We start from the raw sequence: 22838 nt of genomic DNA, 5'->3' as shown, positions 1-22838 counted from the left end.
CCTCATATTAGGTCTCTACTTTCCTTGGGCACCCAATCTTAGCCCATTGTCCTCGGAGGTAATTAATTTTAAAACAAATAGTGGCAAATATTTATTGTTTCATACAAGTGTTGTTTCGATCAGGATAGAGAAAGCCATACGGAAAAAATAAGACTCGAAATTCATTGGATTTACTTTGATATTAGTATTCTGTTTGAAAAGTTTACATTGCGGTATTCTCAAGTTAAATTCAAACAGATTCACAAGTTTTAATTTGAACTTATAAATATTTATTATTTATAAACAAAATAAAGATAATTAAAGTTTATTTATAGATTTTAAGGAGGATTATTTAGTCCTTATTCATAATTATTATTAAATATTCCTATTTTGCATTAATAACTGTTAGATATTGATCCTAGATTTATGTTGTTTCTTGTATGGCTTGTATAATCATTAGTGTAGCTTTTGGTGTTACTATTTTGAGCCTATAAAATAGGGGCTTTAGGTTGTAATAGAGTATGATCAAGCAATAAAGATTTTGAGTTTATATCTCTCCATCTCCTCTTTCCTCCCTCCTCCTCAAGAAATTCAAGAGGAAGTGATTCTTCCTCTGATGTAAGTTTCTACAAGTGGTATCAGAGCCACGGTGATGGAGATTTAGAGGTGGAGGATAGGTGGTTTTCTTATCTAAGAAAATGATTCAAGAAAGGGCAGAGCAGCTTGGTTTGACCGGAGCAGACAAACAAGAGAGCCAGACTTGGGCCGCTCGGTTGGCTCAGGTCGGATCTACTCGGCGGAGGAGAAGGTCCGTCTTGGCCAGCTCGGAAGAAAGATTGACGGGAGAACGACAGGACATTGCGAGTAGATGGACGGGCTCGCGAGTTGTGTTTGCCGAAACCGATTGGAAGCATGATCTTTCATTTCTTGATTAAAGATCGGTCAAGATTTGAGGTGGAGTTTTTTGGACTTCAGGTGGAGTCCGAGAGATAGAAGTGGAGTCGGTCTGTTCTTGAGGAGAAGTGTCGGGAGTGTTGGGCACTTGGAGGTGCAAGGTCATGCAGTGCATGAGGAGGTCGCATAGGAGTGCAGGGCACGTGTGGAGGAAACGCATGGGCACTGGATGGATGCAGCATTGTAGGGTGTGGGATTATGACGAGCAGGGTGCAAGCATAGCACTAGGCTCAGTGTGTGGATGGATAAGCGCATGCATGATGTGATCGGAGTCGGACCACATGAGTGCAAGGCGTGGGTGCGAAGGTGGAGGCGCAGGGTGCAGATGGATGCACAGGGCAGATAAGGCAAAGATGCCCAGGGTGCTTGGTGCTAACCGTCTAATCGATGCTATTGGCGGGAAAGACCGGCGGGACTGTTCTTTGTGAACAGTAGTTATCTTTTTGGTATAAATCTGGTAACAAAGTGGAGAATTGTTAGATATTGACCCGAGATTTATGTTATTTATTGTATGGCTTATATAGCCATTAGTGTAGCTTTTGGTTTTATTATTTTGAGTCTATAAAATAGGGGCTTTAGGTTATAATAGAGTATGATCAAGCAATAAAGATTTTGAGTTTATCTCTCTCCCTCTCCTCTTACCTCCCTTCTCAAGAAATTCAAGAGGAAGTGCTTCTTCCTCCGATGTAAGTTTCTACAATAATAAATGCAATATATTACACCTGCATATAATCAATTATTTGTTTGGACAATCCTACCATTGGATGACTTGATTGTTGTAGTAGATGATTAGTGGTCAACGATGTTCGTGTGGCGGCATATGTGAATGTTTATGTAACAATCCAAAGATATGATAAGCATTTTAAATGAAAAATATGAATTATTGAATTGTTGGTTGAACTAGAGTGCTTCGATGTTGTACATGTGAACGTTATGGCGCTAGGATTGAGAACACTCGTAATATCCCATCATTTAATTTGGATGAATTATTCTTTTAACTTTTAATTTATACAACTAGAGCTATCTATTTTCTTTTATAATTCTAAATAACAACATAAATCAAACTATCGATTAAACATCAATGTATAGTTGTATACACATGTATTCATTTCCCAAAAATTATATACGCAACTCAAGATCTACACAATATTATAAATATTTTTTTCCTGAGTACAAAAGAATTACTCAAATAGAATGAAACAAAATATGAGAAATCCTTATATGATTAATGTCACACACATGATTTTCTACCATGAACTAAAAATATTTAATAACATATAACGAACTAAAAAACTCAGTAGGTCACCAAAAGCTACAACTAAATTCAAAGTATGGTAAAAGAGTAATATGAATGTTAGATATCAAATCATAGTAGTTTCATTCATATGATCGTTCAATCAATGCAGAAATAATAAAACTCATATGATGTAGTAGTAGAATCTATAAACGATAAAATAGTATGGTATTAAAGCCAATAAAATAGTACATGATTCAAATCTATAAAGCAATAAAACTAAATCATCGATAAATATTGCCAAAATCATATCAATGCAGTAAAATGTTATAGGAGTGTATGCTTACTATCAAGTTATTTTATATCAATATAAAATTAGTATATTATATGTTTAGTATGTTACACAAAACAAGTAAGAATTATGGTTATTATAGTATTTTTTTTAGTATCGTTTTAGTAAACTGTATGCTTACTAAACAAAGTCGTTACTCTTTGCTCATCGGCATAGTAATCATCTCCTTACAACTCCCAATTAGTATCACGTTAATTAGTAAATGATAACATCAAGTCATAGTATTTAAAAGAAAGTTCATCGGCCCTCCATTATTTACAGGCCAATCAGTCTCCAATTAATGAGTTAATCAATTTTACTTATTTTTTATACACATATTATTATCATAGTATTATAACAATAATTTCAATAATATATCCACATTTATTTCCAATACATTACAACAAATTAAACATAATTAAGCTTAATTTAGAAAGTATCAAAATATCATAACGATAAGTAATAAAAAACCTTACTGAGCAAAAAAATCATATTTTAAAAAATTAATCAAATTACTTGAGATTGTATAAAATAATATTTTGAAGCTTTATTGGACTAAATACCATTTTTAGATGTCAAAATAAAATTTTGAATAGATAAAAATCATTGTTTTTTTCAAAATCACCCCACAAAAAATATCAAATAAATACTCAAAATGTTCATAATATAAATATTTATAGCATATAAAAAGTTACACGGTGAAAATCTTATTAATACAAAATTATCCTAATTTTTTAATACAAAAAAATTGATGAAAAATAACAAAAAAATATGAAATATTTGAAATTAGAAATATGGTAAAGGTTTCTTACGGTGAGACAATCAAATCTCCCAACTGCATTGATGAACAAAAATCGCTATATGGCCTCCAAATCCTAACTTATATTTTCTCTCTCTTCTCTTTCTCTCTCAAATTTCTCTCACCTAAGCTCTCTTAGCCAAAATAAATAAAAGGGAAATGGGGTTTAATAAAGTTAAGTAATGCTTTGAGATATTTATTAATATAATTATATAATTTAATCAATTTCACTATAAAAATTCATACAAATTTTTGTAGGGCTTAAAAAATAATTAGAATATATATATAGTACATTTTATTTAAATTTTTTTTGTGAAATCGGTTTGCAAAACAAATATCTGATAGCCCCAAAATCTCCATTTGTATCGATATGTGTTAATTTCTTAAGGATTTATACCACTACCCAAAAAATTTCACTATCCTTATTAGTGATATGGATCACAATTATTGATAATGTGGACTACGATATGATGTGTTATAAACTAAGAAATTAGTACGGATAACTGACATTGATATTGATGCATAGATTTTTTTATGTGATTTATAGCAAATTATTTCATTTTTTCTTAAATTGATTTCAGTTGTAAGATTTTTGTCACTTACTAGGCTATTCGCTCATTATGTGGTTTAAATGATTTCAAGTAAGGAGCTTGCAGCTTGAGGTTATGTATGCATGTAGTGATACTAGTGTAGCTTTTATTTTAGTTCTTAGGTTTATATATTATTTTGTTTGTAGAGTGGCTACACTACAAGAAAACTATTGATTACCGTCGGAACTTCCGGCGAAAATATATACGCCGGAACTTATGATATTTTTACCGATGTTTTATGCGACGGTAAAATTACGGCAGACTTATCGATGTAATATATGTCGGTAAGTTTCAGATGCAGTATTCGCCGTTATAGGCGTCGTAATCTGTAAACACGTAGTATAATGAAATGTATTTTCCGCCAGTAATTAATTTATTGCGTAGGAACTGACGGATATTATGCCAATGACTTAAAAAACAACAAATAGTTACCATTGAAAAAGACAACGAAAACATCACCGATGGTTTTTCTGACGAAAAAAACGTTGATCGAAACCCTATTACTCTCCCGAGCCCGTCTACCTTATAATTTCATTCCGCACCGTTTTGTTCGCTCAGCTCACCTCCGTCGCCCCAGTCGAACCTCGCTGCTGCCGAGACCGACCATCACCCAACGGACTTCCACCGAGTTTGCCTACGCTCACAGCCTCATTCTCCAGTGGAACACCGATGTTTTGAGGATAATCCACTATAAGTTTTTTTCGTTGATTTTCTCATTAGACATTTGCAAGAGGATGTACCTTAGTGTATGCTTTTTTCTGATGATATTATTCGTTGTTTCCCTTCTTTCAGCTCGCCTCCATCGCCTCAGCCTAACGTCGCCGCTGTCGAGATCGACCCTTCACCCAACAGACCTAAAGATGGTCAGCCAGCCCCCCCAAATAAGGTCAAATTTGAACTTATGAGTTCAAATCAATCTCATTTGTCACAATTCAACTAGTTAAAGACCTAAATGTAATATAAATTGTGTGATTTTGATTTCATTCAATTGCCTTGTCAAATCACATCATATTGATGATAAGTTTATTGAAATTGGTGTATGGGCGATTTTAAGGTTCAAATGTTTCACTTAATAGTTGTCTACATATGGCATATAAAAAACAAATTAACACTAAAATTGAAATTAAGTTCATTTGCTCAAGATTTATTCATTTATTTAGGAAAATTTAACTTTATATGCTCGTAATACCTAAAATTGGAGAAGTATGCTCATTGTGTTAAATTTTTACCTATTTTATTGAAAATAATAGCATAAATAAATGAGTAAGTTTTTTTTTAATTAGATTTTTTTTATTTGTATGGAAAACATACCATTGAAATGCGATCATTTTTAGGAGTGTAAAAGTGATTCAATAGATTGGGTTCGAATCCGACCTCAAATTGACCTGATCTGAATACAATTAGTCTAAACTCAACTTGTTTAATAAACAAATAAAAAATTGAACCTAAACCCAATCCACTAGTAACTCTAAATTGACATGACAAAATGTTATAACTAAAAAAATATTTTTATTAACTTATTAATCATATATATTTCAGATTAATTCATTAAAATTCAAAAATAAAAAATTATACCAATAAATTAAAAAAAAAAAGAAAAAAAATATTGAACCTTTTTTTTTTCCTCCACACAATTTTAACGAGCATGTGATCAAAATATTGAACGTCAATTTTTTCGAGGTCAAATTAGATTAATAAATCAATCTGAATCCGACCCATTTAATAAATGAATTGAAATAGAAGATCTCAACCTAACCGAATAGTTAAAAGAGCTAATATGAACACATTTTGTTTAGATTAAATTCGAATCAATATAGAATCGATATGGCGATATCAAAATTTGACTTAGAATCTGATCGTTTTCTTTTTGGTTGGTAGATTAAACTGTGGGCCCAACCGCGTAAAGGCCACCACTTCACTGATAAAGAGGAAATCAAGAAATAAATCCATCACCTCGAGATCTACTGCCGACGCCGCCGACGAAGCTCAGCTCTTACCTCCCCAATTTGATCTTTCTCGACCATCATCGATTCTCGTATGCACAATATCCTGAGCTAAATCTCGAGCTTTAGTTCAATGGCCGGGGGACCGTCTTCATTTGGGGGCGTAAACCCTAACGCCGTACGATTGGTGTTTGCGGTGATGGCGCTGGGCTTGGGGGCTTACATCGTAGGACCGCCGCTGTACTGGCACTTAGTGGAAGCTCTGGGACGAGCTTCCTCCTACTCGTCTTGCTCACCATGTAACTGCGACTGCTCCTCTCAGCCTCTCCTTGCTCTTCCGGAAGGTATTCGTCGCTGTTTTCCCTTTTTCAGATTTGGGATTTCTCATTGTCGCTTGCTTTTTCATGGATCTGAGATAGTGCAGAATTGAGATGTACTTGCTAGTTCATGAGATATCGCCTTGGCTTTGATCGATTATGATTTACTGTTGTATTTTGTATTGTTGTATACTCTACTGATTATGAGCTATATGTTTCTAATTTCTTGCAGAATTGGCCAATTTCACGCTAACAGGTTAGCTATGTCACCCTCATGACCTTTTTTCGCTTTGTTGGTGGTGTTGGAAAGTATTTTTGTTATGTTGATTAGCTTTATGTTTTTTTTTTTTAATTTGATAAAATTTATCACCAGTGAATAATTTGATGAGTTTTCGGTATGATAGCGATTAATCTTTTGTGGCTTGGTTTCTTTAATTTGCTGGTGAAATGAGGCCCTTGAGCCTAAAAGCTGCTATTATGCTGTATCTGGATTTTCTTTCTATTTTCATGGCATGGATTTTCTTTCTGTTTTGTCGTACTTGCTTGAGTTGGTAGCTGAACACATACATAGATCAACAAGTATGGAGTTCAAATTCCTTGGATGATTTGGCCAATGCTTGTTCCTAAATTTATGTTTGAATATCTCCTAGTTGTCACAAATTTATTCAGAACAAATCAGCTACCATATCAAAATTCCTTAAATCTCATCTACTTTGTTGTCTGAGTTGTTATCTTATCCCTAAGTACACCTACTTCTCATAGCCTATTTAATGATCCAACTATTGTTTTCATGGTTATATCGAGGGAGGTAATTGGATTCAAGCACTTATCTAACAAGTGTCGTTTTCTGGTGACCAGGTATGATAGCTATTAGAGTTTAGTTCTGAGTTAATAGGTGATCAACATCCTTCTATAAGTGTTTGATGAAGACTGAATATGGAGATTTGCAACTGAATGTTGATGGTTGCTAGCGGTCTGGCACTTGAGGTCAATGGATTAGAAACTTTGAAGATGGAGATTTGTTTATGTTGACTATGGCTGAGGGGATTTGTAGTGGTTGGATCAAAGAAATAAGGACAAATTATGCATAGAAAGAGCTATTTTTCTTACACTGCTAGCAAAATGGGCGGTTGTCACTCTCTATAATCTTCCTTAGAAAATTTGACATTGTATTGAATAAATGGGGAATTTTCATAGATTTTTGGCAATAAAACCATCATGTGCATCTAAATATCTGAAGAGTCATTACTAAGCATATCAAAGCTATTAAATTCAATCATATCTACAAAATTAAACACACCCAAATAAATATGATATTAAGAGAGGTCCAAATGAATACTATTATAATTATTGCAAAGTACACAAAGGGAGGTTCTAAATTACTTTTGCCTGCATAATTGTAGTGGCCGCACTACCTGAATTCCTACTACAATTGCCTAGGAAAAGAAAATAAGGTGGCGTGACTATATAACTTAGCAGGTGGCTAAATCATAATATAATAGTCACTGGACAAAGTACCAGATACATGATACAACATGTATATAAGATTTATAATATATCATATGCACATATTTATATACGATAGCGGTGTAAATAAAATAATAAATATCCATAAGTTAGTATGTTATAGGTGTTGGAGATGAAGAGTAAGCACAACAATGACAAAACAAGCAAGAAAGTTAAAGAATGGAAAAATAAAGGATATCAACTATAAAAATTGGGAGAAATAAGTACAGATCTGTCTTCTCTCTCACTCTCTTCTTGCTTCTCTTCTCACAAGCACTATTCTTAATGTCTACACCTCAAACATACAAGAGAAAGCCTAGTAAATAATCCCAAGGGACGCAACCCTTAAGAAAAACGAGAAAGAAAATTGTCCAGGCAGTCTCACAACACTGCGGCGCTTGAACCTCTGTCTTGATCTAGTGTGACATCGTATCTAGACCATTGCAGTGCTCCGTTCTTTGTTGTTCAGCGTTGGAGCGCTCGGGAACACAACGCCGGGGTGCTCGGGTACACATCGCTGTGGTGCTCGTGTACACAGAATCGGGGCATTGTACTAAAAGAATGGAAACATAAAGGACACCAGGATTTAACATGGGAAAACCCAAAATAGGAAAAAAACCACGGAGCCACACCACACCAAAAAATCCACTATAAAAATTAGGAGAAATAAGCACAGATCTCTCTTCTCTCTCACTCTCTCATTGCTTCTCTTCTCACAAGCACTATTCTTAATGTCTACACCTCAAACATACAAGAGAAAGCCTAGTAAATAATCCCAAGGGACGCAACCCTTAAGAAAAACGAGAAAGAAAATCGTCCAGGCCGTCTCACAGCACTGTGGCGCTAGTCTGGAGCACTGCGGAGCTTGAACCTTCATCTTGATCTGCTGTGATATTATATCTAGACCATTGCGGTGCTCCGTTCTTAAGGGTTGTGAGACAGCCTTAATAACATAAGCCAAATCTAATACATCTATTAGCAAGCACAACAAACTTGAAGTCCGAGACAACAAAACAACCCAATTGATCAACACAATCAGATTCCACACATAACAAATTAACAATAAGATATAATATTAAGCAAATGACGTATATTGTATGTTTTGTTTAATTAAAGATAGACTGTATTCACATGCATTAGTATATATCACAAATACAATGACATCAAGCCTTTGTCCCATTCTGGGGTCGGCTATATAAATCAATTTTCTCCATTGTATCCGGTTAAGAGTCAAATTCTCATTTAAATCTAATAAAGAAAGACAATTTCTACTATTGTCTAACCAAGTATTTTTATGTCTACCTCTACCTTTCATAACATAAGCCAAATCTAATACATCTATTATGTTAACGGGGTCATTAGAAGGCTGCCATTTTATGTGACCAAACCATCAAAGGTGACTCTCTCTAATCTTATCTTCCACTGGAATTACTCCAAACTTTTCACGTATATGCTCGATTTTTATCCGATCTCTAAGAGTTAAGCCACTCATCCACTTGAGCCTCCTCATCTCTACAACACTTAATATTATGCTTCTCTTTTAATGGCCAACATTCTGCACCATAAAGCATTGGATGTCTCAAAACCATCGTATATAATTTTCCCTCAAGTTTTGAGGGTGTCTTTTCTATCACACAATAAGCCCGATTCATTCCTCTGCGTCAACCATCCAACTTAAATTATACTAATAATATTCACATCTATTTCACCATCACTCTGAACAATAGACCCCAAATATCTAAAACGTGTACTCTTATTAATGACTTGATCGTCTAAAGTCACGAACCCCACCACTAAATCTATTACTTCTAAAACTATATTCTATATATTTGGTTTTAGATCTACTCAAACGAAAATCTTTAGACTCTGAGATTGACCTCCATAATTCAAATTTACTTTCAACTCCCTTTCTAGTCTTACCTTTAGACTCTAGTATATATCACAAATAGATCAATAATAATTTTCAAAAAAAGAAAAGATCAATGTTAAGGATTAATGTGTCAAAGTGAGCGAGTACCAATTTGCATACATATAGTCCTATATGGAACACCAAATATGCTTTTATATATATATATATATATATATACATATTACACAATTGGACTTGCATAAGAAAGCCTTCATGATATGCTCCCAAGTGACAACGAGCTTATAGTCAATGAATTTAGTCCTCTTTTGACTTTTGCACCAATGTTTGATATTATCATCAAAGTCATATGTTACTATTGTTGCATTCCTCTCCTATGGAAATGACAGCTGATACTCTAGATTTTATTTTCCATCTTGGTCAGTCAAATCTCTTCTTTGAAATAATCAGTTGTTCATTTGAAATGAGGAAATGAGCTTTTGAAAAAGCGTTCATCTTATGATCAACAATTGGAATTGGAGATGGTCAAGCCAGATATGATTGTGATGGGGGATGCTTGGCTATCTTTCTCTACATTCCTGCCAAATTGCCTACATGACTACATTGATTTTATTACAACACACCTACTACAATGGTCCCCCACCAACTTAAAGGAGCACTTACCCCAACTACTACAATTGTACTCTAATCTACACAACTAGGTCTTACCGTTAAGACAATGCTTTGTTGCCGCATGCCACCTGCATAATGGTTCACAACAAGGTCTTGTTGCCCTCTAGCCATGCTGTGAGATGGCAACTTAAGCCGACTTGTATGTTGCATCATATGTCTATCCATTATTCACAATCAAATAATCATGCCAAAATCAGTTACTTGGGTAATACTTAGAAGATTATACCTAGGCTCTGATACCACTTTTTCATTCCTTATAAATTGCTTTAAATAATTCAGCAACATTATAATCAAATTGGATAACTTTCATTGATTTCAAATAATCAAGCTATCACATATATCCACACTTCTAATAATCATCACAAAATATACATATCAGTGCAACTAAATTCAACCATATCCACACATTTAAATGCACTAAACAAATATGATACAAAGAACTAGTACTACTAGTTCGTATGTTAAGAGAGGCCAAATGAATACCATTTCAAAGAAAAAGAGGTAATTTCTTTATATTTAAGCTCAAATAGTAACTACACTTACGGAACTCCCACAAGAATCACCTTATATGCGCCTAAATCAATATGTTGAAGAAGAGAAAACAAGGTAAGAGTTACAACTCAGTTGATGCTTGTAAACTAATGATGAGTGTTATCTTTAACGGAATGCATTAGATGAATTTAATTGAAATGATGAAAAGGTCAATCAGATATGCGAGAAGTTTTCAACGGTGATTAAGGTATATTTAATGACCGTCATTCAATCTTTGGATGACACAATGAGCTTCTACAGTAGAACACATTAATGAATTAAATTTAATCATTAGCTAGTTGAGCTTCGTTGATATCAATTTTGATGATGAAGTTCATGACATGAACTTGTTATAATGATAGGAAGTGGTTGCGGAACTTGTGAAATTCTTTGACTGAATTTACAATTTCAACAAAACATAAATCGGTAACAAGTAAACGAAGAAGAATAACACTCAAGAACACTTTTTTTATTGGATTATATATGAATGAAATGATAAGATACAGTTAGATCTTCAATTGGAGAGGAAAATTCGGCTCTCCTAAATTTGTAGATGCCGCTAGAGCCCAAAGTACCCTAAAAACACTACAATTTCAGCAAATAAGCTAACCCTAGCAAAATCTCACTTAAATCAAACAATAAACAATAAATACCCAAACAACTCTCCCCCAATTCCTCTAAAATCTATCATATTTCCTTAATGATTTCATCTCCAAATCAACCCCCAAATCTGTCCTCTTCAATTAGGCAACATCTCCTAATTAATCCCCTCCAAATCATCCCCCTCAATATGCCCTCTTCAATAAGAAAATATTTTTTAATTGATCCCCTCTAAATCAGCTCTCAAATCAGCCCCCAAATATGTTATCTTCAATTAGGAAATATCTCATAATTAATTTTCTTTGATTAATAACCTTCTTAAACTGCTCCCTCTTGATTATGAAACTTCTTGATTCTATTCCAATCAAATCAGCTGATCAATCAATACTCCCCTCTCAAAGTGCAACCTTGTCCTCAAGGTGGACGAACGAATCTACTGCTGAAGCACTTGACTAATACCACTGGACTAAAAAATGGACTGACACTGGGTCAAATAATCCTTTCCTGGAGCATCTCCTTGATTAATCTCTCAATCTCTTTGTTCTGGATTTTGGAATGATGGTCTAGATGAACACTAGTAGGTGGGACTCCCTCCCTCAAGATGATAACTTACTCGAGTTCGTGTGAAGGATTCAACCTTTGAACTTGCTTGAACTGCCCTCGATATTGTTTTAGGTGGTAGAATCATGTCTGATGCTTATATCTTCTCCCCATCTTTTTCTCCTTCCAAATTCTGTAGCTCCACTAAAAGTTCCATTGCTTCACCTTTTCCTCTCCTTGGAGGTGGCTCCAGTAGAAGATAAGATTAGAGTGAGTCGTCTTAGATGGTTTGGTCACATGAAACGGTGGCCTTCCGATGACCCGGTTAGGAGAGTAGAGGTATTAGATTTGACTTATGTTAGGAAAGGTAGAGGCAGACCTAAAAAGACTTGGTTAGAAAATATTAGGAATGACCTTTCTTTATTAGATTTAAACGAGAAGTTGACTTTTAATAGGACATAATGGAGAAAAAAGATTCATATAGCTGACCCCACGTAGTGGGATAAAGGCTTGATGTTGTTGTTGTTGTTGTTGGAAATGGCTCTAAAGGTGGCATCTCATCTTTTTCCCCCAACATTTCCAGCTCTTGATCTTTTCCTCTTTTTATCGGATTAGAGTTTCCTTCACTCCTTTGGTCTCTGGTGTCTACCCCCGCCTCCGACGATGCCGTTTTGGTTTGGAACTCGAGCATCTTTCTCATCATCTCCTTAATGATGGTGAACCTCTCATCGATCTTCTCATGGATGGCTGAAAATAGCTTTTTGAAATTTGAAATATTTCCTACACAATCTGATTTCAATTGCTTGATCTCCCCTTACAATGCTTCTACTTTTCTTCCGGCCATGGGTGCCTAGATCAAACAATTCTTATACCAATTTGATAGGAAGTGGATGCAAAACTTGTGAAATTCCTTGGTTGAATTTACAATTTATGCAAAACAGAAATCGGTAACAAGTAAACGAAGAAGAATAACGCTCAAGAACATTTTTTTATTGGATTATATATGAAAGAAAAGATAAGATACAATTGGATCTTCAATTGGAGAGGAAGATCTGGCTCTCCCAAATCTGTAAACACTGCTAGAGCCCAAAGCACCCTAAAAATACTATAATTTCAGCAAACAAGACCTCCCCTTAACCCTAGTAAAATCTCTTACTTAAAAGTAAACAATATACAAGTATCCAAATAGCCATATTCCAATTCCTTCTCAAATTTGTCCTATTTCCTTAATTATTTCCCCTTCAAATCAGCCCCCAGTTTGCCCTCTTCAATTTGGCAACATCTCCTAATTAATCCCCTCAAAATCAGTCCAGAAAATATTTTCTAATTAATCCCCTCTAAATCAGATCCCAAATCAGCCCCTAAATATGTTATCTTCATTTAAGAAACATCTAATTATGAAATATCTCCTAATTAATTTCTTTTGACTAAGAACCTTTCTAAACAACTTCCTCTTGATTAGGAAACTTCTTAATTTCCTCCCAATCAAATCAGTTGGTCCATCATATAACTTTTGGAGAATTTTGATGAAATAATGGTGATGATCAGTCGTTCTTGTGGGCTAACAAAGTTGAAATTAATAATATGAAATTAAAAAATTAGGTGAAGGATCTTCTGTTGCTTTTAAGCCTTTAAAGCAGAGTGAGAACAAGAGGGCAACAAATAAAATAGATCTAATTCTTAGAGGAGGAGCCAATCAAAAGGTTGCCATTGTGCATGCTGACCATCTTATAAATCAGACAATATGAAAAGAAATTATTCACAGAAGAAGGATGGATATGATTTCAATCAGACAAATGAATCCTTGAATGCCACTATTGTAGAGGTTTGGGATTTAGTTTTCCTTAATGTTGATAATCTAATGGAGTCATGTATTTTTGTCTTAGACACGTCTCTTCACTCTACTACACACAAAGAGCTTATGTCTTACCATTCACTAATAGATTAAGGGGAGTTTGTCACGAACCTTTAAGTGTTGTAGGATTTAGTGATGTTCAAATAAAAAAGGTGAACAAACTATGATGAGTTTTATGATGTAATGCATGTTATATTACAATGTGATGCATCTTACAAGTTTGAAGAGGAGCCCCATGTTATGTGTGGAATTTGATTGTGTTGATCAATCATGTTGTTTTGTTGTCTTGAACCTCAAGTTTGTCATTCTTGCCGAGGAGGGGAGGGGTTTATCCCCACAAAAAAATTTTTTTTTTGTACAAAGCTCCGGCGCTGTGTACTTGAGCACCCCGACGCTGTGTTCCCGAGTGCCACAACGCTGAACGACAGAGAGTGGAGCGCCGCAGCGGTCTAGATATGGCGCCGTAGCGGATCAAAATAGAGGTTTGAGCGGCGCAGCACCCCAAACTAGCGCCGCAGCATTGCGAGACGGACTGGATGATTTTCTTTCTCATTTTTTCAGAAGGGTTGTGTCCCTTGGGGTTATTTACTTAACTTTCTATTGTATTTATGTAAGATAAGACATAGAGAACGGTGCATGTGAGAAGAGAAGTAATGAGAGAGTGAGAGAGAATAGAGATTTGTACTTATTTCTCTCAATTTTCATAGTGGATTTCTTGGTGTGGTGTGGCTTCGTAGTTTTTTTCCCTAATTTAAGTTTTCCACATTAAATCTTGGTGACTTGGTGTCCTTTATTTTTTTTGCTGCTTTTACTTTCTTGCTTGTTTTATCATTGTGGTGTTTTACTCCTCATCCCCAACACCTAATATTTGTAGGACAATCAGATGAAGCAGGTTATATTTGGACTTTTTGTGCTGATATTTAAAAGGTGGCTATAAGTATTATGATGATAGTACATGAAAATAAAGATGTCACTTTTACATGACATCAAACTTCAAAATAGTGGGAATAATTACGACTCATACAAACTTAAATACTTAATTATATGCATTGAAGTTCGTGACATTATGAGTAAGAATGAGATGAGGATACTTCATTCAATGGCCACAACAACAACTTCAAGCTTTTATCTCACTACTTGGGGTTTGCTACATGAATTCTTTTTCTTCTTTGTGATATATTAAGATTCAAATTCTTATTTAAATTTAATAAAGAAAAGTCTTCTAATCAAGTCTTTTTAAGTCTACCTCTCCATTTCTTAACATAAGCCAAATCTAATGCATCTGCCCACCTCCAACATAAGGAAAAAAAATTACCTTTGCCCGAAATTCTGCCCAAATCTCGCTCAAATCCCGCACACGAGACCTCGAACTCCGATCTCCTGTTCACTCAACTTCCTTCTCATTCATTCCTCACGAAGCCGAACCCTCTTTGAACCCAGCAGCTCCCTACCGAAACTCACCGCTTATCTCCCGATTGAATTTCTCTATTAGACTATTCGAAGGCATCCACTCCTCTTTGCATCCGAAGCCATCTGCACAGTCGTCAATCTCCAACAGCACCTGCTGAGTTCCTTCATCTTCCAGGGCCAAATTTCGCTCCACTATGTGCAGATTTCAAGCCACGATTCCAATCACACCTGACCCAGCCCCTCCACAGCCAAGACACACCTAGCCCTTCGCCTACAGAGCAGTTGATCTCATGCCCCTTCCACCTCAATCGCAAGAAACTCCCGCATGCAAGCTCAGTTCCGTCCCATCTCCCCTCACGTGAAACTGCAGCTGCAGCTCCCAAAAACCTGCAGCCGACCACATCTCTACCCCCTTCAGCAATTGAGCCCAAGCCGCTGCCTTCATGAACTCCACCTGCTGTCCCTTTGTTTGCACCCAAAAGCAACCGAAATCTTCTCCTACCGCTGAATAGCAGAGCCCTGCATTGGGTACCCATAGCCACACCCACCCATGTACTCACCCATTTACCCACCCATACCCAATGGGTATGGGTACGCCCATGGTCTTGTGGGTGGGTACTCAACATCGAGGGATAAATCTATTTACATTGCTAATCACCGTATATCTTATATTACTGCAATTCTCACTACGCAATGTGCAACACATAACCACGCTGCGACTATGATAAATTTTGATATGCGGATTGAAAGTTTGCAATCACAGCAAAGGGCAACAAGCCTCAAGGTCATCTGTTTGTGGCAATCTGCGTTCAAAAAGCATGGAAAGTGGGTTGGTATATGTGGGCACGACATCCCAAAAGTTACTGTGGGTGGGCGAAGCCCGTCCGAGTAAAGCATGGGTACCCAACTAGGACCCCATGTAGGACTTTGCTGAATAGCAAGCAGCTTCATGTGACCTACTTCTACCCACTCATTTTCACACCCCGATCTTCATAAACCCAACCATAAACACTCACCTACAGTCCACCGAAACCTCTCCACTACAACCATTCATTGGGCAATTCACTCTTCCCTTCCCCTTATTGTTATTGATATTAATTAATATCATTAGTTATTATCATTAACCACTATTACTAATTATTAATATTAATATTAATATTGTTGTTATTCAGTAAAAAAAGGGATATAAAAAGAAAGAGAAAAAAAGCAAAAAGAAAGAAAGAAGAGGAAAAAGAAATTCTTGTGTTTTGTGCTTGTTGCCATTGTCAACATCACACCATCGACATCGATGTCGTCAGCCCTCTGAACAAAAGAACTCACAAAATCATATTTTCGGCACTCGTAGCGCACTGAAAGATATCATATGCACGCTTTTTCTCTAGCATGGTGGGAGAGAACTCGGTGCGGTGCTTGTGGCGAGCAGGTGAGCCTTGTGCTCGTTTTCTTAGCATGACAGGGTAAAAATTAAGTACCTATGTACGTGTGTCAGTGCCTGCGGGGAAAAATTGTATTTTCAAACAGGTACCTTTGAAAACCCATGAATGCCTTTCTCTGGCAAGGTGAGATTGAAGACCACAGTTGCAGTGTCACTTGACACCGACCATGCACGTCTTTCTCTGAAGTGATGGGCAGGCTAAGACTCCTCAAATTTTTCCTAAACAGGAGAGACATCAGGAGGTTACTGAAATTCATACTGTAAATTCACAGAACTTATTCGATTTATAGGGGACTTGGATTCAACAAGACCACATGGAATAGAACTCATATTAATGAGCAATGAACTAGACCTTAAACTCTAAAATGCACAATCACACCAAAATTACAAATGTTAAGACCAAATCATTCAATTGAATATCAATGTGCAAGCAAAGGATTTGTGGTTTTCAAAATGACTTGCTTGCAAACAATGAAATTGAAGGGAATTTATAATTTAATTGCTAACAGATGTACAAAGCCCATGAACAATACTGTAAATTGCCAACGTATGATAGCAGTTGACATGTAATATTCACATCGGTCATGCAAGCAAATAAAATAGGCCATGCAAGCAGCAATAATAGATTTATTGAAGTGTGATGGGTCCTCTGTGAATAGAAATATACATAACATGCAACATATGAGCAAGTATAGAGAGCTGTAGCAATTGCAAACATCTACGAGCAAGAATAACTCATATAGTTTATTGATGGAACACTAATAGTAGATATGCTGCAAATATGATAGATCCCTTGCAAAAATAGATATGCATACGGTGTGCTGTCTATGAAGAAAGATAATAAACTTATAATGCATGCAAATCATAACAAGCAACAATGATAATGAATAAGCCGTGAATGTAGTAGTCTCCCTATATTCAACATCAATTGGCTTGTTCAACATTAGCCGACTGGCACATGCATACACTAATCCGTTCGTGAACGATGATAGTGGATGAGCTATGAGTGTAACGATTTCAATGGGCTTGCTGATGATGTAGAAATCTCCCATGAACACAAACCCAATATGCAAGTATATGTAGCAACTTGCCAATCAGTGTGCGTAGGGAGAATTAGTGATGAATGCAGCTCACCGACAATCAGTGTTAACTTGCAGAGGAACACATCAACTTCTCTGCAAATGATAAAGTTTCTTGCAAACATACACAACATAATACATGATGAATGTGAATACTTACTAGCAATGATGGAAGATTCACCATATGCACAGTAATATACTTACGGTGATGATCAACGACAACCAATGAGTGCTACGATACCCTCGGAGTTAACAATCACTCAATGTCAGGCAAATACATTGATCTCCTACAAGCAAAGGGGATTAATATGCAATTAATGTAAACACCTACGGGCAACACTAGAAGATTTGCATGCAAAACAACTTGCTCGTAGATGATAGCAGAAGGCTAAAAATGCATACATAGGTCCTGCCTACAAACAACGATGGTGAATGTATTGTAAGTATGGTGGACTCTTTATGCGTTTGAGTAAGAAGATTGCAGCGAGTGCAACACACTGTATGAGGCAAAAGCGATGAGCTTGTGATAAATACAAGCATCTATGAGTGACTACAGGAAATTCGTTAGTACACGACAATCTACATGCATAAAATAGCAAATGACCCATGGTGCAGTGCTACAATTCACCTGTAAGTTGAAGCAAGGGATTTATAGTAAAAATTGGGGGCTACTGATAAGCTGAGGGAGTAAATTTGTCACGCCAAGCCGTCATACCAAATAAATCAGCTTATTTGCAATTGACTTGTAACAGGTCCCTGATGCACCATACATCTCATTTGCAGGCTGAAGTATATTCCCGCAGGTTGAATGCTGAGGAAAATAGCAACTTGCTAAAGACAAGCTGAACTAAACTTCACTGTTAATACATATGAATGAAGTAAAATGTGTTGTTAAATATTGCCACTGGATCCGTAATACTTATATAAGCAGACATAAGGTATTAATCATCTCTTCAAGGAAGTTCGTGCATCTTTCAAATGTTCACTACTTGCCAATGAGAGTTTAGTGCTGCACAACACCCTGCCTACAATAAGCAGCGGGTAACCCATAGCGCAGCGACACGCCACTGAATCCTTACTGCTCGTACAAATGGACAAAAGGCATTTACAGGCCCATAAATACAAAACTTGCGCATTTTCCAAATGATCATCGCATGCAAAACTAGTTATTGTTGAATATTGCAGAACCCCCCATGCATTGAAATAAGCATTGACGTAATCACACGTGCATATACACGTTGCAAAATATAAAACAAATCTTGCAAAATGCATATAAAAGTATATATCTACATGGGCACCGGGGCACCGGCAAGCGTGTTATATGTATACACATGCCGTCTGAGGATGCTGCATGGGTTAAAAATGGAGAAATTATTCCGTGCGGACACCAGATGGTTCGAAGACCAACCATAATGTGCCACATCACCCAATACCCAGTAGTACCCAGCACTGGTACGAAGCAAAAAAGTGATATGGTGCATTCTAGTTGGTCTCCAAACGGCGTCTGGTGCCCGCACATAATAATTTATCCAAAAAATGAACTTAAGTTCGAGCCCGATCCTTTTTTATGAATAGATAGGAGTCGACACGACTCAAACAATCAAATAAAAATATAGTCGCGGTATCGATCCGAATATTTGTTTTATACATTCATATTAGACCTTCAAGGCCAATTACAAAAAAAAAAAAACATTAATAAAGGCATAAAACTAACAATAAACCCGATTCTCTGTCGGTAAGTAGACATGGTTCAAGTGATAAATGAAAATTTCTTATAAATACTCTGATGATGGCTGCATTGACATAAAATCTCAATCGTAGGGGATCTCAAATATTCAAGAATTCCTCCAAATTTGCATAAAATACACTCGATGATGTCAATATATAAAATTGAAATAAAACACTTAAATACTTAAAATAAAAAATACCCATCCACCATCTTTAACACATTTTTGAGATAGATAAATATGAAAATCACTATAGCTCACAAAGAACAAATGTTTAGTCGAGAATATCAATAGGATTCTTTCTCAATTTGTCTCTTGCCAGTAAGTATGTGACACGTGTCATCTAACTAGTGGTTTCGCCGCCAAATGATACCACTGGCAAATGATTATGACCGAGTCCCTTTGATTGGGTGGTTTTGTCATCAAATGACACCATTAAATTATGGCCATGATCAGAACCCTTATGTTCCCCAACTGCTTCAAATTATTGAGTGACGAATCAATAGGATATGACTGATAGGACACAAAACCCTCTGTTAGCTAAGGTGGATTCAGATTTGTCTCCTTAGACAAATATTCATCCTAAGTCTGCAAGGTACTCTTGAACAAAGCAACTCATAGTTGCCGACAATGATCCTTCTGTCAGGTTAGGTCGACTACCTCCTCTGACTAAGTAGACTATAGACCATGATGACCCGAGACGACGGAACCATGGAATCTTAATCGGGTTTATCATCATTACTCCACCATCTGCTTTAACTACATGCTGGTTAATTTCAAATTTTAAATATTAAAATTTCAAAAACCTAAATCCTACTGCTACTATATGCCAGATACTACGTATTTGTTTGAAGACTAGCCTTAATCGAAAGTTCTCTCCCGCTATCGAGAGGGGTAATTAACTATAGGGGCTTGCGCCTATAAGAAGCATGAATTTAGATCATAAAGTCCTCACAAAATGAGGGCGAAATCTATCGGTGATGTCTTATTCACAACCCAATCTTCCATTTGAAAATTTGCCTCGGAACCTACTCGTTAAAACTCTTCTCGACGACCCCAAAAAGAGAAAAGGGGCCGTAGGGAGGCGGGGGCGCGAATTTTCGGAGCTCACAACATCTACTCTCATAACTGGGTCATCGAAAGGCTGCTGTTTTCTGTGACCAAACCATCTAAGTCTTTTTAAGTGGTAGTACCCAGAGTGTTGCACCATCAGACATCAGTAGCTTTTTTGGGCTGGCCTTATTGCAGTGGCGTTTAATGCGAGTATCATGTGGTTCTAAAACTCCTTCTTGGGGATCAGTGGCTGGCTTCTTGTAGCTTCGACTTTGATTGCACTTGGGAGGTGGAAAGGCCTTTGTAACTTTATTGTTTCTTTAATAAATTATTTGGCGAACACCCCAGGGGAGAGTGCTTAAATTTTGTCCATTCCTTGCCGTTGATGTGCTTGTTTTGTTTCAAATCCGGGTTTACTCTGCAGGAACATATTTAGTCTGCATGTTTTTCCTCTTAAATTCTGGTGAATCTGGAAGGGCAAAATTGATCAATGTTTTAAGCTTGAGAGAAACTTTTGAACGGAATGAAACAAGTGCTGTGCGTATAAGATGCAATTTAAGCCATGACACGATTCTTATCTGCATTGAAGCATGTGATTTTGATAAAGAAAAACATATAAAATAGTTTGAGATATGGAAAAGTGCCGTCTTATTTTAGGAAAATTATTATGTGCGGTGTCCGGATTAATCCGGAGGCGAATCTGGACACGTCACCCGGGCCCTGGTGCATCAGGGTAACATGGCGCGCCCGGATTCGCCTCCGGACTATCCGGACACCACACGTAAGGTGCATTCTTATTCACAGAGCTGTCTTTTCAAGAGTAACCGAGTTTCTGTCTGCATTGTTCGCCGCAGATTGCGCCAAACGGGACCCGGATGTGAATGAGGTAATGGAAAAGGATTTCACAGATCTTCTTGCTGAAGAACTCAAACTGAAGGAAGCCGAGGCAATTGATACTCAGCAGCGCGCTGATGTAACTTTACTTGAAGCCAAGAAACTGGCATCCCAATATCAAAAAGAGGCTGATAAATGCAATTCAGGGATGGATACTTGCGAGGAAGCGCGGGAAAGAGCTGAGTTTACCCTATCAGAACAAAAGAAACTGACTGCAATTTGGGAAGCAAGGGCACGCCAAAGAGGATGGAAACCAAAATCTCGTTCTTGAACAAGGAATCAGTCAGTTATAGCCAATTTTCCTCCTCGAAGAGGATGCTACCTAGTAGGAGTAATTATTACGCCCAGACACCGAACGTATCCAGAGACCAATAAAAAAATAGAATACCGAGTGATACGGTGATACTGAGCGCAGTATCACTCAGTATGCTCGGTATTCTGTCTGAACGTAATAATTATTCCAGAGTAGGAGGGGTTATTGGGGTTGTTTGATGGGAAGTATTGTATCATCCATTTCACATCTGTTAGGCAGAAATAGACATTAAGGTTGTATTTGAGATGATTTTTTTATTACTTATTGAAGCAGTTTTTAAGTATAAAGATTAAAATTTTTAACTAAAAAATTTGTTTTAAGAAGCAGTAAGAAAGCCGTCTCAAACGAAACCTAAATTTGTATTGTACTATCAGCTTGTTAATATATCATTTGTACTAATTGTCTAGAACTAAAATCTGAGATGAATATTGCGGTTTCTACATCTGTTATTGTCTTACCTGTCTTTAGTGCCTGCAATTCATCACAATTAGGTGTGGAACTTCTGTGGATTTTGACCCAAATGGTCCGAATTTCTTGAAGCGGGGCCTAGTTATTGACTCGACAGAAAGCTTTTCTCTAGTTGTATGAATGATGCTAACACCTATTTACTTTTCCTCATTGTAGATGGTTGACTCAGTAAGAAAGAGAGGGATGGAGAGTCACCATCACATCTCCTTCCTCATCACATTTTTTCCTTATTTATTCTCTCTCTATCTCTACTCTTACCTCCGGCATCCTTCTGATATCATGCTTATATGTATATTAATTTTTTTTAATAAGTTTTGAGTCTATTAAGATGAACTCATATATATATATATATATATATATATTATATGCATATTTTGAATGTAGTATCTCTTATTGGTGACTAATTATTTTGTGTGGACATCGGATGAAGACAACCGATCAGATTTGCTGCCCTTTTGCAAAAGGGCAGTAAAAGGATATTAAATATTTGAAAATTTGCTGTGCTTTTACTTAGTATTTGCAAAAGCACGGGAAAATGGAAGTAAAAATGCATTCATAATTGAATATTTGCTGCTCTTTTACTGTCCTTTTGCAAGAGCGCAGCAAATTAAGAACTGTTTGGTGTCAGCACAGAACAATTTCTCATTGGTTTGTAATTAAAGCTCTCAATCAAAAGATAATACTCTTTTTTTTTTAAATACTTTTTAAAGGATTGGTGAGGGCAGAGTCAAATTTTGATAA

General features: G+C 36.4%; 1 protein-coding gene across 2 annotated transcripts; it reads left to right on the top strand.

The window, feature by feature from the left end:
- The first annotated feature begins 5816 nt into the window (after positions 1–5816).
- Positions 5817–21939, top strand: LOC110092802. 2 transcript variants are annotated; one of them, XM_020817472.2, is made up of 3 exons: positions 5820–6174; positions 6380–6403; positions 21277–21939. In XM_020817472.2, the coding sequence occupies exons 1-3, from the start codon at positions 5964–5966 to the stop codon at positions 21585–21587; spliced, it is 546 nt and encodes a 181-aa protein (XP_020673131.1). In that variant the 5' UTR covers positions 5820–5963; the 3' UTR covers positions 21588–21939. The 2 variants fall into 2 exon arrangements, with proteins under 2 accessions (XP_020673132.1, XP_020673131.1); XM_020817473.2 differs by lacking the exon at positions 6380–6403 and having other exon boundaries at positions 5817–6174.
- The last annotated feature ends 899 nt before the right edge of the window (positions 21940–22838 follow it).

This window comes from Dendrobium catenatum, unplaced genomic scaffold (genome assembly GCF_001605985.2).
Source record: "Dendrobium catenatum unplaced genomic scaffold, ASM160598v2 fragScaff_scaffold_665, whole genome shotgun sequence".
NCBI lineage: Eukaryota > Viridiplantae > Streptophyta > Magnoliopsida > Asparagales > Orchidaceae > Dendrobium > Dendrobium catenatum.
The sequence above is the reverse complement of the archived record's forward strand: the minus strand, read 5'-3'. Positions and strand labels throughout refer to the sequence as shown.

Bases quoted from the DNA above. Each gene is read 5' to 3' on its own strand.
- LOC110092802 (XM_020817472.2), top strand. From the start codon at position 5,964: ATGGCCGGGGGACCGTCTTCATTTGGGGGCGTAAACCCTAACGCCGTA. The intron at 6,175-6,379 runs GTATTCGTCGCT...AATTTCTTGCAG, and splicing joins TCTCCTTGCTCTTCCGGAAG to AATTGGCCAATTTCACGCTA. The intron at 6,404-21,276 runs GTTAGCTATGTC...TGTTCGCCGCAG, and splicing joins GGCCAATTTCACGCTAACAG to ATTGCGCCAAACGGGACCCG.